Source organism: Scyliorhinus canicula, chromosome 24 (assembly GCF_902713615.1).
Source record: "Scyliorhinus canicula chromosome 24, sScyCan1.1, whole genome shotgun sequence".
NCBI lineage: Eukaryota > Metazoa > Chordata > Chondrichthyes > Carcharhiniformes > Scyliorhinidae > Scyliorhinus > Scyliorhinus canicula.
In genome coordinates, this window is record NC_052169.1 from 14,623,212 (window position 1) to 14,637,033 (window position 13,822).

General features: G+C 49.2%; 1 protein-coding gene across 2 annotated transcripts in view; it reads right to left on the reverse strand.

Moving 5' to 3' along the window:
• Window positions 1-13,822, reverse strand: part of LOC119956814 (CD276 antigen-like) — a 330,224-nt gene that overhangs the window by 171,895 nt on the left and 144,507 nt on the right. For both annotated transcript variants that reach the window (XM_038784260.1, XM_038784259.1), the window contains exons 3-4: window positions 5,211-5,552; window positions 705-1,001 (exon numbers count right to left, since the gene is read on the reverse strand). In XM_038784260.1, coding sequence (XP_038640188.1) covers window positions 705-1,001; window positions 5,211-5,552 — 639 coding nt within the window. The remainder of the gene's footprint in view (window positions 1-704; window positions 1,002-5,210; window positions 5,553-13,822) is intronic.

Genomic DNA, 13,822 nt, shown 5'->3' on the forward strand with positions numbered 1-13,822 from the left:
AGTACCTTCATTGCAGTGTTAATGTAAGTCTACTTGTGACACTAATAAAGATTATTAACCAGCCTTTCCGGCAGCGCATTCAGCTCCTATCAACTAGCCAAATTTTAAAAATTGATCTCCTCGCCGATCTTTGAGGATGCTCTGGTTACCAACCCTCCTACCAGTGGAAACACTTTCTCCTCATTTACTCTATACAGAGCAATTCTATTCAACTCTTTTTACAGCAGATCCACATCATCGCCCTCCAAAGTAAACATAAATTGTGCAACGAGCAGTGAATTAAAACAGATGGAACAGTTGGACAGATGCAGTGTCCTGATTCAGAGTCCTGCTTCAATCAGTAACCAACCTTGATACCTTTCAGATACTGCCAGACATTTCCAGGCTTTGTAATGAGCTCAAATTGCTCCAAAATTGGAAAGGGCGAGATTTCCCCCACTCTTCCCTCGCTCGAGAAATGAAAAATTGCCCATCATAGTTTGTAAACCTGTTTTCCCGGTATCCTATTGTGATGTTGAGTGGCTTTCGGCTGCTTGGCGTGCAGAGCAGAATGAATGAACAGATGTTTCAAACACTTCAGGACTCCTTTGAGGCGGCACTCAGTAATTGCAATGGATGCTGTGAAAGTTGCAACGTTCTATTATACTTCAAAGTAGTGCAGGCCTCAAATTGCCAAAAGTTGGCAACAGTGGCGTGTGACTGACCTGTAATGGTTGCCAAGGCCTGGGTCTCCTCGTTCAGTAGCTCGTTCCTCACCAGGCAGCTGTAGGTGCTGTTCGGCTCCAGCGTCACCCTGATCACGCTGCGGACGTCAAACAGGCCCTTCTCGTTGGCCACTTGCGACGTGGTGATGTTCTCTGTAATGTTGCTCCCTTTCCCATCATGCCACTGGACGGTCGCCTGGGGATAACCCCCTGAAGAGTGGCAAGCGATAGCCACCTCATCGCCAGGCTTCAGGTTCTTGTTGGGTTCCAACTGCAGGCTGGGTTTGGAGTAAGAAGCTGAAACAAGGAAAGCGTGAATACATCAGGGAAGCAATCGCACTCTCAACACGTCGACAGGTTTCGCTCCACAGGAACATTACGGAGTACAGTGGCACAACGGTTAGCTCTGCTGCCTCATATTGCCAGGGATCTAGGTTCGATTCCAGCCTTGGGTGACTGTCTACGTGGAGTCTGCACTTTTTCCCCGTATCTTGTGGGTTTCCTCCGGGTGCTCCGGCTTCTTCCCACAGCCCAACAATGTGCAGGTTAGGTGGATTAGCCATGATCAATTGCCCCTCAAGTATCCAGGGATGTGCAGATTAGATAGGGTTACGGGAAAAGGGCAGAGGAGTGGGCCTAGGTAGGGTGTTCTTTCAGAGGATCAGTCCCTCCCTCCCCACCCCCCCATCCCCCACCCACCCTGACGACGCTGCCGCCAAGGTACTGCCCCTTCCACGGGACTCCCTTCACCCCCTTAGAGGACTCTCCACCACACCCCCACATCCCAGCCCACCCCCTCCTCACCACGGCCCTATGGGACTCATAGAACATAGAACAGTACAGCACAGAACAGGCCCTTCGGCCCTCAATGTTATGCCGAGCCATGATCACCCTACTCAAACCCACGTATCCACCCTATACCCGTAACCCAACAACCCCCCCCTTAACCTTACTTTTATTAGGACACTACGGGCAATTTAGCATGGCCAATCCACCTAACCCGCACATCTTTGGACTGTGGGAGGAAACCGGAGCACCCGGAGGAAACCCACGCACACAGGGGGAGGACGTGCAGACTCCACACAGACAGTGACCCAGCCGGGAATCGAACCTGGGACCCTGGAGCTGTGAAGCATTTATGCTAACCACCATGCTACCCTTGCAGCCCCGGCCTAATCCGGCACCCCCCCCCCCTCCCTCCTGCAATGATTGTCCTTCAATCCCCCAGCCCCTCTGACTGGTCAACACTCCTTCCCCCACCCCCCCCCCCTCCCCACCCACCGCGACTGGCAGACACCGCCAACCACACCCTGTTACCGCCCCCAGCCCCTCACCGCTATCCCCCAATGAATGGCCCACATTCCTTGCATCCCTTCCCCCACCCCCTCCGCCCCTCACCAGCCTACCGACCGTCTGACCCTCCCACCTCCTCCCCAATTCACCGACCCCCTAACCCCCCCCACACACACACACACACACACATGACTGGCTCAGCCATACACCCAAAGTTTTCACAACTTACCTTACCTTCTCCCTGGCGTGAACATTGGCTGGACCTTCAGACTCACCCGGTTCAGGACTGCTGGAAAACTGAAAAGGGGCATGGCCTCCTTCCTTCCGCCTCAGCCGCCCTCAGCTGAAGACCGTCAGGAACGCGCTGCACTGCCCGGTTCCCGCCCGGCCTGAGTCGGAAGGCTGGGTGGTTGAGGATCAAGGATTTAGAAAACTTTATGGCGAGGAAATGGGAGCAGAGCGGCAATCCGACTCCGATTGTCGCTCCGCAGAACGTCAGGCCCAAGATGTCTCAATTGCCAATTCGGTGTTGGGAGTTCAGAAGATCTTTGTAAATGGACCGTTTCCAATGCTGTTGTCTAACTGGTCGAATCACCAGTTGAAAGTTGAACTAATTACAGGCTGACAGGAAGTTAGATTTTATTCTTAAATTTTCTCTTTTTTTTAACCTTCCCGACAGTGCAGAAGGAGGCCATTCGGCCCATCGAATCTGCACCGACCCTCCGAAAGAGCACTCTACCTCGACCCAATCCCTCCCTCCCTATCCTCAGCGTTGCACGCATTGATCATGGCCAATCCAGCTCACCTGCACAGGGGATAGCACTGCCGAGCCTCACAGCGCCCGGGTTCGATTCCGGCCTCGGATGACTGTCTGTGTGGAGTTTGCACTTTCTCCCCGTGTCTGCTGCTCCGAGTGCTCCACTTTCCTCCCACAGTCCCAAGAGGTGTGCAGGTTAGGTGGATTGGCCGAGCTAAAATTGTCGCTTAGTGTCCAACGGTTAGGTGGTTGGGTGGGGTTGAGGGGATAGGGCGGGGGAGTGAGCCTGGGTAGGGTGCTCTTTCAGAGGGTCGGTAGTGATCCCATGGGCTGAATGGCCTCCTTCTTCACTGTAGGGAATTTATGGATTCAATATTTGGACTGTGGAGCTCTGTTTGTGCTGGGAGAGGTGGGGTGGAGGAGGCGGGGTTGTAAGAAGCGCAGGTGGAGTGAAGGAAGTTAAGAAGTGTTGGGCAACATGAAGTGTAACATTCATCTACCCGCCATCAAATTGGCCTTTACCACACTACTTGGTATTGTTTCTCATATCGATGAACAGGCAAGGTGTCAGCTCAATGGGGTGGACTCTAAAACATCTATACAGAGCCGTTAACGTGCTAAAATATCTCATGGAGCTTTGTGGAAGAGTAATAAGACAAAGACAACTGAGGTGGGGCCGAAGAAGGAACCATGAGAATACACGGCCAAAATCTTGGTCAAAGAGCCAAGTCATGAGGCCTGTCCCAAGAGGAGAAAAGAGAGGTGAAAAGATGGAGGGAGGGGCGGCATGTGGCGCAGTGGTTAGCACTGGGACGGCGACGCTGAGGACTTGGGTTCGAATCCCGGCCCTGGGTCACTGTCCATGTGGACTTTGCACATTCTCCCCATAGCTGCATGGGTTTCACCCCCACAACCAAAAGATGCACCAACTTCTGCAGATGCACCATAGAAAACATTCTTTCTGGTTGTATCACAGCTTGGTATGGATCCTGCTCTGCCCAAGACCGCTGGAAATTGCAAAATGTCATGAATGTAGCCCAGTCCGTCATGCAAACCAGCCTCCCATCCATTGACTCTATCTATAATTCCTGCTGCCTCAGAAAGGCAGCCAGCATAGTTAAGGACCCCACGCACCCCGGACATATTCTCTTCCACTTTCTTCCGTCAGGGAAAAGATACCAAAGTTTGAGGTCACGTACCAACCGACTCAAGAACAGCTTCTTCCCTACTGCCATCAGACTTTTGAATGGACCTACCTCGTATTAAGTGGATCTTTTCTCTGCACCTTGCCATAACTATAACATTATATTCTGCAGTCTCGCCTTCCTTCCCGATGTACGGTATGCATTGTTTATACAGCATGCAAGAAACAATACTTTTCACTGTATACTAATGCATCTGACAATAATAAATCAAATCAAAAAAAGATCAAATCATAGAATTCCAGTGCAGAAGGAGGCCATTTGGCACATCGGATCTGCACCAGCCTTTGGAAAGAGCCCCCTACCTAAGTCCACACCTCTACCCTATCCCCGTAACCCCACCCAACCTTTTTGCGCACCAAGGGGCAATTTAGCATGGCCAATCCACCTAACCTGCACGTCTTTGGACTGAGGGAGGAAACCGGAGCACCCGGAGGAAACTCACGCAGACAGGGGGAGAACGTGCGGACTCCGCACAGACAGTGACCCAAGCCGGGAGTCGAACCTTGGACCCTGGAGCTGTGAAGCAACTGTGCTAACCACTGTGCTACCGTGCCACCCTCAAGAACATTGCCGTGGCTGTGGAGTCGCAGGCCAGACCGGTTAGGGATGGCAGATTTCCTTCCCGAATAGGCATTAGTCAACCAGGTGGGTTTTTAAAAAAACAATCAGTGATGGTTTTGTGATCCACAATTGCTGAGAATACCCGTTTTTGAAAATGAACTGAATTCAAATTCCGCCAGGTCCTTTGGTGGGACTTGACCAGAAATTGAAACATAATCCTCTCGTCCAATGACGTGGCCACTATCTCACCATCACCACCACCCCAAGCCAGTCGTTCTCCTCTCCATCTGTTTGCAAACCTCTGAAAACTCTACATTCCTCGAACTCTGACCCCTTCTGCATTGCTGATTTCCAACACCTCCACCATTGGCAGTCTTCAGCTGCTGAGGTCCTAAGCACAGAAATTCCCTCCATTGACGTCTCTGCTCCTCTCGTTCTTTATATCAAGTCATGCAGGTTAGGTGGATTGGCCAGGCTGAATTGTCCCTTAATTAGAGAGAAAATAATTGGGTATTCTAAATTTATAAAAAATAAGACGGAGGGAGCGGATTCCATATTGTGGGCTCAGCTACCTATTTTGGAGACAGAGAGGGAGGGGCCACAGACTCTTCTGAAACCAATAAAATGGCGGCATTGTCGGCTCGGGGGCCACTGGCGGGCTGTTGACGTCACAATACCATGGCGCCGTACCTGCCAGTTGGAGCTCAATGGGAGCGCTGAAGTGTTCTTCGATCCTCACAAAGCAGGTGAAGCTGCCCTCGTCCTCGATTCTCACGTGCCTCAGAAGCAAGGAGGCGTTCCCCTTTGCCAGCTCGTCGGGGAAGAGCGCCGTCCTGTTCACGAAGCTGTCCGCCTGCTGGTCCTGCCGCAGCGAGTACTTGTGCACCATCTGGCGAGTCTCGGTGAGCTGCCATATGACACTGAGGTCGCCCAGGGAGAAGTTGACGTCCGTGCTGAAGGAACAGTTCAGGGTGACGTCTTTGCCAAATATGGCAATCACGGGGACTTCCGGAACTTGGATCGTCAAGTCTCCTGGGAGAGAAACAAAATGAAAAAAGATCAATTTACACAGATGACTTGGAGTTGGGGACCAAGGGCAATGCGTCCAAGTTTGCAGGCGACACTAAGATGAGTGGTAAAGCAAAAAGTGCAGAAGATACCGGAGGTGTGCAGAGGGATTTGGATAGGTTAAATGAATGGGCTAGGGTCTGCCAGATGGAATGCAATGTTGACAAATGTGAGGTTATCCATTTAGGTAGGAATAATAGCAAAAGGGATTATTATTTAAATGATAAAATATTAAAACATGCCGCTGTGCAGAGAGACCTGGGTGTGCTAGTGCATGAGTCGCAAAAAGTTGGTTTACAGGTGCAACACGGGCAGCACAGTAGCATTGTGGATAGCACAATTGCTTCACAGCTCCAGGGTCCCAGGTTCGATTCCGGCTTGGATCACTGTCTGTGTGTATTCTGCACATCCTCCCCGTGTGTGCGTGGGTTTCCTCCGGGTGCTCCGGTTTCCTCCCACAGTCCAAAGACGTGCAGGTTAGGTGGATTGGCCATGATAAATTGCCCTTGGTGTCCAAAATTGCCATTAGTGTTGGGTGGGATTACTGGGTTATGGGGATAGGGTGGAGGTGTTGGCCTTGGGTAGGGTGCTCTTTCCAAGAGCCGGTGCAGACTTGATGGGCCGAATGGCCTCCTTCTGCACAGTAAATTCTATGATTCTGTAACAGGTGATTAAGAAGGCAAATGGAGTTTTGTCCTTCATTGCTAGAGGGATGGAGTTTAAGACGAGGGAGGTTATGCTGCAATTGTATGAGGTGTTAGTGAGGCCACACCTGGAGTATTGTGTTCAGTTTTGGTCTCCTTACCTGAGAAAGGACGTACTGGCGCTGGACGGTGAGCAGAGGAGATTCACTAGGTTAATCCCAGAGCTGAAGGGGTTGGATTACGAGGAGAGGTTGAGTAGACTGGGACTGTACACGTTGGAATTTAGAAGGATGAGGGGGGATCTTATAGAAACATACCAAATTATGAAGGGAATAGATAGAATAGATGCAGGCAGGTTGTTTCCACTGGCGGGTGAAAGCAGAACTAGGGGGCATAGCCTCAAAATAATGGGAAGTAGATTTAGGACTGAGTTTAGGAGGAACTTCTTCACCCAAAGGGTTGTGAATCTATGGAATTCCTTGCCCAGTGAAGCAGTTGAGGCTCCTTCATTAAATGTTTTTAAGATAAAGATAGATAGTTTTTTGAACAATAAGGGGATTAAGGGTTATGGTGTTCGGGCTGGAAAGTGGAGTGAGTCCAAAAAAGATCAGCCATGATCTTATTGAATGGTGGAGCAGGCTCGAGGGGCCAGATGGCCGACTCCTGAGGAGCATAAAGTGGGAACAATTGTTCTCGGGGAAATGCACAACAGTAAACAGATTGTTTCAGGAGCACTTGCTGCGAGTGCTGAATAATTTTGTCCCATTGAGATGAGGAAGGAATTGTAAGGTGAAGGAGCCTTGGATGACAAGAGAAGTGGAGCTTCTAGTCAAGAGGAAGAAGGAAGCTTGCTTAAGGTTGAGGAAGCGAGGATCTGACTCGGCTCTGGAGGGTTACAAGGTAGCCAGGAAGGAACTCAAAAATGGACTGAGGAGAGCTAGAAGGGGGCGTGAAAAAGCCCTGGCAGGAAGGATTAGGAAAAACCCCAAGGCGTTCTACACTTATGTGAGAAATAAGGGGATAATCAGAGTGAGAGTAGGGTCAATCAGGGATAGTGGAGCGAACTTGTGCCCAGAGTCTGAGGAGATGTGAAGGCCAGAAATGAATACTTTGCTTCAGTATACACTAGAGAGAGGGACCTTGTTGCTCATGAGAACAGTGTGAACCAGGTTAATAGACTAAAATAGGTTGATATTAAGAAGGAGAATGTGGTGGAAATTTTGTCAGGATACACCCAGTTCCCTAACACCGTCTCTGAGGAGCTGGAGTTGGGTGCACTTCCCGCAGGTATCGTCAGCGGGGACACCGGTGGTATCCCTCACCACCCACATCCTACAGGAGGAGCATGCAACTGCCCTAGCCTCCATCCCCTCTGATCTGAATTCACAAAGAGATTTAAAGGGGAAAAAAAAAGATTACACACCCGTTAGGCCCTTTAAAAAAAGATATATACTGCTGCTACTCTCCCAAGTGAACCCTCGAAAATTGATGATTCTGTGAAAAGAATGATAACTTACTGACCCCAAAAAACAAAACAAACAAAAAAATAAAATTTTTAAAAATTAAAAAATTATTATTACATAGAAGATAGGAGCAGGAGGAGGCCTTTTGGCCCTTTGAACCTGCTCCACCATTTATCACGATCATGGCTGATCGTCTAACTCAATATCCTATGGTTGCACGGTAGCACAGTGGTTAGCACTGTTGCTTCACAGCTCCTGGGTCGCGGGTTTGATTCCTGGCTTGGGTCACTGTCTGTGCGGAGTCTGCACATCCTCCCCATGTCTGCGTGGGTTTCCTCCGGGTGCTCCGGTTTCCTCACACAGTCCAAAGATGTGCAGGTTAGGTGGATTGGCCATGATAAATCGCCCTTAGTGTCCAATGGGGTTGGGTGGGGTTATTGGGTTACGGGTATGGGGCGGAGGTGTGGGCTTAAGTGGGGTGCTCTTTCCAAGGGCCGGTGCAGGCTCGATGGGTCGAATGGCCTCCTTCTGCACTGTAAATTCTATGTCTATATGTCTAAATCGAATCCGGTTTTCTCCCCATAGCCTTTGATACCATTCACCCCATGTGCTATATCCAGCCGCTTCTTGAACATATTCAATGATAAAAATAACATCCCAATACTCTCCACCCACCCGAAAAGCCCGCATTTGGGAAAGATGATAAAATCAGAAAAGAAAAACAAGGCTGATTTGGGGTGGGGAAAATAAACAATCTGGAAAATTCCTCTCCAACACAAACTTGCCAAGGTCACTCCGTCGCTGATCTACAAAGTCCGTCGCTAGACGTTCTACAAAGCGGAAGCAGCAAAATGCATTAATCAGGTTCTGAAATACAGTCTTTTACAGGTGCAAATGTTAGATAGGTTTATTTAAATGTAAAAGCAAAACATGCAGCACTAATTATCAATGCTGTTCAACTCTGGAACAGTGAATATGATCCAAGCACTGATGTTACTGACAAAGCATTTATTTCTTTGTCCTTACTCGGATCATTCTGTCCTTTGCATCTGGGCCATGTCCTGCTTTATTCACTCTTGATAGCTAGTTTAATTATTCATACAGACAGAAGCACTCAACCCATCATGAATTCATCTCGACTTCCAAAGGCCCGACAGAGGCAGCTTTCAATGCCATACAATTTTCATGAACCACCGAGCTTCATCCAGCAACGGGACCCAATGGGTTCCCAGCGAGCAGACTGACGACAGACTGTCATGGTTAACAAGAGCATGTTCAAGTAAGTAATAAACAATAGAGAGGCAAAAACTCGGTTATCAGAGCACCACACTCCAGGGACTTGGAACAGGTAAGCTGGGCTGACTCGCCAGTGCAATGCTGAAGGAGTGCCACACTGCTAGAGGTGTCGTCTCACAAATGAGCTGTTAAACATTTGGAGTACTGTGTGCAGTTCTGGTCGCCTCATTTTAGGAAGGATGTGGAAACTTTGGGAAAGGTGCAAAGGAGAATTACCAGGATGTTGCCTGGAATGGAGAGTAGGTCATACGAGGACAGGTTGAGGGTGCTGGGCCTTTTCTCATTAGAACGGAGAAGGATGAGGGGCGACTTGATAGAGGTTTATAAGATGATCAGGAGACTAGATAGAATAGACAGTCAGAGACTTTTTCCCCGGGTGGGACAAACTATGACAAGGGGTCATAAATTTAAGGTGAATGGGGGAAGATATAGAACATAGAACAGTACAGCATAGAACAGGCCCTTCGGCCCTCGATGTTGTGCCGAGCAATGATCACCCTACTTAAACCCACGTAACCCGTATACCCGTAACCCAACAATCCCCCCATTAACCTTACACTACGGGCAATTTAGCATGGCCAATCCACCTAACCCGCACATCTTTGGATTGTGGGAGGAAACCGGAGCACCCGGAGGAAACCCACGCACACACGGGGAGGACGTGCAGACTCCACACAGACAGTGACCCAGCCGGGAATCGAATATAGGAGGGATGTCAGAGGTAGGTTCTTTACCCAGAGAGTAGTGGGGCCATGGAATGCACTGCCTGTGGAAGTAGTTGAGTCGGAAACATTAGGGACCTTCAAGCGGCTATTGGATGGGTACATGGATTAGGGTAGAATAATGGGGTGTAGATGAATTTGTTCTTAATCTAGGACAAAAGTTCGGCACAACATCATGGGCCGAAGGGCCTGTTCTGTGCTGTATTTTTCTATGTTCTATGTTCTAAACCGAGGCCCTGTCTGTGGTGATGTGCATGTACCTTTAAGGTCAGCCAAGTAGGGATGGATTTTAACCTGCTGTCCATCACCGTCAATCCCGAGAAAGGGCGGGGCTTTCTGCTCAGCTCTCCGCGGTGGAGATGGTCCGCCATTGGCCAGCGGCGGGATCCTCCAGTCCCGCTGTTGTCAATGGGGTTTCCCATTGACCCGCGGTGGGGGTGCGCCATCGTCAAGACCGGAGGATCCTGCTGGCGTTAACGACCAGGAATTTCCAGCCATAACCTCAAGAGTCTGCAGACAGAACAGAACAGCAGTCCTACAGGTCAGACATAACCTCCCAGTTACCATCATATGTATGGAGTCTTATCTTTAAATAAAGAACACACATGATTGTTTTACCAATCCTGTCGGGTAATTGGTAAGTTTGCAACAAACCAAATAACACCACAGTTTGTGTCTCGTTATGCTCTTGGCATAGCATAAGCTGCTTCTTTGAAGTTCACTCTGACAAAGGAAGGTTCAGACGTGGAGATAACTTCAACACGTTTATTAAACTATTTACAATTCTCCTACTCGGATTCGCCTCTACTTGTAATCCTTCTATAGCTACTCAGACTGACGAACCAGTCTGCTACAATCCACGTGGTGGGTGTGATGTTGAATCAACCCTGTGTCTGTACTCACTGAGAGTCTCCACTGGAAAGAGGAAGATCATGTGTGCTGTGCTCTTTATATATGGGTTGGTGTAATGCCCCCCCTGTGGTAGTGTCACCTCTGTGTGTATCGTGAATGCCCATTGGTTGTGTCCTATCTTACTGACCTATTGGTTGAATGTCTGTGTGTCATGTCTCTGGTGCTCCCTCTAGTGTCTAGCTAGTCTACGTGTATTTACATTAACCCCTTGTCTATCTACAGTGATGCATATCACCACAGTTTGCTCCCTCAGATGGGCATTAAAGGTCCCATGGGACTATTAAGCACTGGGGCATTCAACCTGGTCTCCTGGTCAACATTTATCCTTCAACCAACACCAGGAGAACAAGCAATCTTTTTTTTTTATAAATTTAGAGTACCCAATTATTTTTTCCAATTAAGGGGCAATTTAGAGTGGCCAATCCACCTATCCTGCACATCTTTTGGATTGTGGGGGCGAAACCTACGCAGACACGGTGAGAATGTGCAAACTCCACACGGACAGTGACCCAGGGCCGGGATTCGAACCCAGGTCCTCAGTGCCGGAGGCAACACTGCTAACCACTGTGCCACCGTGCTGCCCTTGAGAACAGGCAATCTTATTATTATATTGCTATTGATGGGAGCTTGCCACATGTAAATGGGTTGGATTTGATTTGTTTATTGTCACGTGTACCGAGGTACAGAGAAAAGTATTGTTCTGCGGACAGTCCAAACAGATCATTCCATACATGAAAAAAACATAGGACACACAATAAATACACAATGTAAATACATAGACATCGGATGAAGCACACCAAGTGTGGTACTGCTCAGTAGAGAAGGTGGGTGGAGAGATCAGCTCAGTCCATAAGAGGGTCGTTCAGAAGTCTGGTAACAGCGGCGAAGAAGCTATTTTTGAACCTGCTTGTGCATGGTCTCAGACTTTTGTATCCCCTGCCCGGTGGATGAGGTTGGAAGAGTGAGTAAGCTGGGTGGGAGGGGTCTTTGATTATGCTGCCCGCTTTCCCCAGGCAGCGGGAGGTGTAGATGGAGTCAATGGATGGGAGGCGGGTTCGTGTGACGGACTGGGCTGTGTTTACGACTCTCTGTAGTTTCTTACGATCCTGGGCCAAGCAGTTGCCATACCAGGCTGTGATGCAGCCAGAGAGGATGCTTCCTACGTTAATTGGATGACTAAGCTTTAAGAGTACTTTATTGGCAGGAAAGCAGTGTGTGGCATCCTGAGATTGTGATAGGCACCACATAAATGCAGGACTTTCTTTCCTCTGGGGACCATCACACGGGAGTTGCCCAGGCTTTTTTTTCCCCCCCCAAGATTTACGATCCTAAGAATTGTTTGAAAGACCCCTCCAAGGAACAATGTGTCACAAATCTATAACTCGCTGGTCGCAGCCAGTACAATGTGGATTTGAATGCTCATCCTGGGAGACACCAAGTAGTGATCCTGGGCTTCATCCTCGAGCCTGTGTTGAGCTTTTTCAGAGAAGTGTACGAGACCAAAGTCAGAGAGGAACCAAAAGAGAAAATGCTGGAAAATCTCAGCAGGTCTGGCAGCATCTGTAGGGAGAGAAAAGAGCCAACGTTTCGAGTCCAGATGACCCTTTGTCAAAGTTAGAGGTCAGAGTGGAAATGAGAGAGAACTAAAATGGCACTTGGCTGAAAGCTCAGCGCCAAATTTTCAAAACCGAATGGAGGTGTGCCGCAAAGCGCTCACCCAGCCGGTGTTTAGTCTCTCCCAAGCAGAGCAGGCTGCATCGCGGGCAGGGAATACAGTGTACTAAACTGCAAGAGGTACGGGGCTGAATTACAAATTAATCTGCCCATGGAGGGCCAAGGGGCACAGGTGCCGGTTATCGGCTCTTGGAGAGCAAGGAACGCCGATCGGAACATCAACCTCAAGAGGGTCACAAGCCAAACTGCGCAGCATCTCCAGTCTAGGCATAATGGAAGGCTGCCAGGCATGATGGGACCTGCAATTCATAGACGGTCTACACTCTACGTACGAGAGTCCATCGGCCAGCAAAATGGAGAATGGGGACATCAGCAGTTTAGATCGGAGTTGTGACAAGAGCTGGGTTAAAAGGCAAAAATCGTGTGCAGCACGCAAGAAAGGGATCATCTCGTCAACAGGCTTTGTGATGGGTCACCCATGCAGCAACGTGAAAGGGCTTACCTTCTCACCTCAGGTCATTGCTGATTAAGTGTGGATTATCTTCTCCTGCATTGAGCCTTCACGTTTCAGAGCCGGCTGGCCCATCGCGCCGATTCTGGTTCCGAGAGCAACCCAAAGCCAAGGCCATTGCCAAGCACCCCCCGCATTTTACATGCTTATCTCATTTCCCCTTTAAGGAGCAACAGGACTAAAAGTACTGCGCTAATGGTAAGATTCTTGGCAGTGTGGATGAGCAGAGAGATCTTGGTGTCCATGTACATAGATCCCTGAAAGTTGCCACCCAGGTTGATAGGGTTAAGAAGGCGTACGGTGCGTTAGCTTTTATTGGGAGAGGGATTGAGTTTCGGAGCCATGAGGTCATGATGCAGCTGTACAAAACGCTGGTGCGGCCACATTTGGAGTATTGCGTGCAGTTCTGGTCGCTGCATTATAGGAAGGTACAGAGGAGATTTATCAGGATGTTGCCTGGTATGGAGGGAAGATCTTATGAGGAAAGGCTGAGGGACTTGAGGCCGTTTTCGTTAGCGAGAAGAAGGTTAAGAGGTGACTTAGTAGAGGGATACAAGATGATCAGAGGATTAGATAGGGCGGACAGTCAGGATGGACAGTAGATAGGGTGGACAGTCACCATTCCTCGGATGGTTATGTCCAGCACGAGGGGACATAGCTTTAAATTGAGGGGAGATAGATATAGGACAGATGTCAGAGGCAGGTTTTTACTCAGAGAGTAGTAAGGGCGTGGAATGCCCTGCCTGCAACAGTAGTGGACTCGCCAACATTAAGGGCATTTAAATGGTCATTGGATAAACATATGGATGATAAGGGAATAGTGTAGATGGGCTTTAGAGGGGTTTCACAGGTTGGCGCAACATTGAGGGCCGAAGGGCCTGTACTGCGCTGTAATGTTCTATGTTCTATGTCTCTCCCCAACACTGAGAAAATCAAACCATGTTTGGACAGCTCTCACTGCCAAAAGAATTTGCTCCTTGCCCCCCCCCTCTCTTTGAAACATCACGCAAGA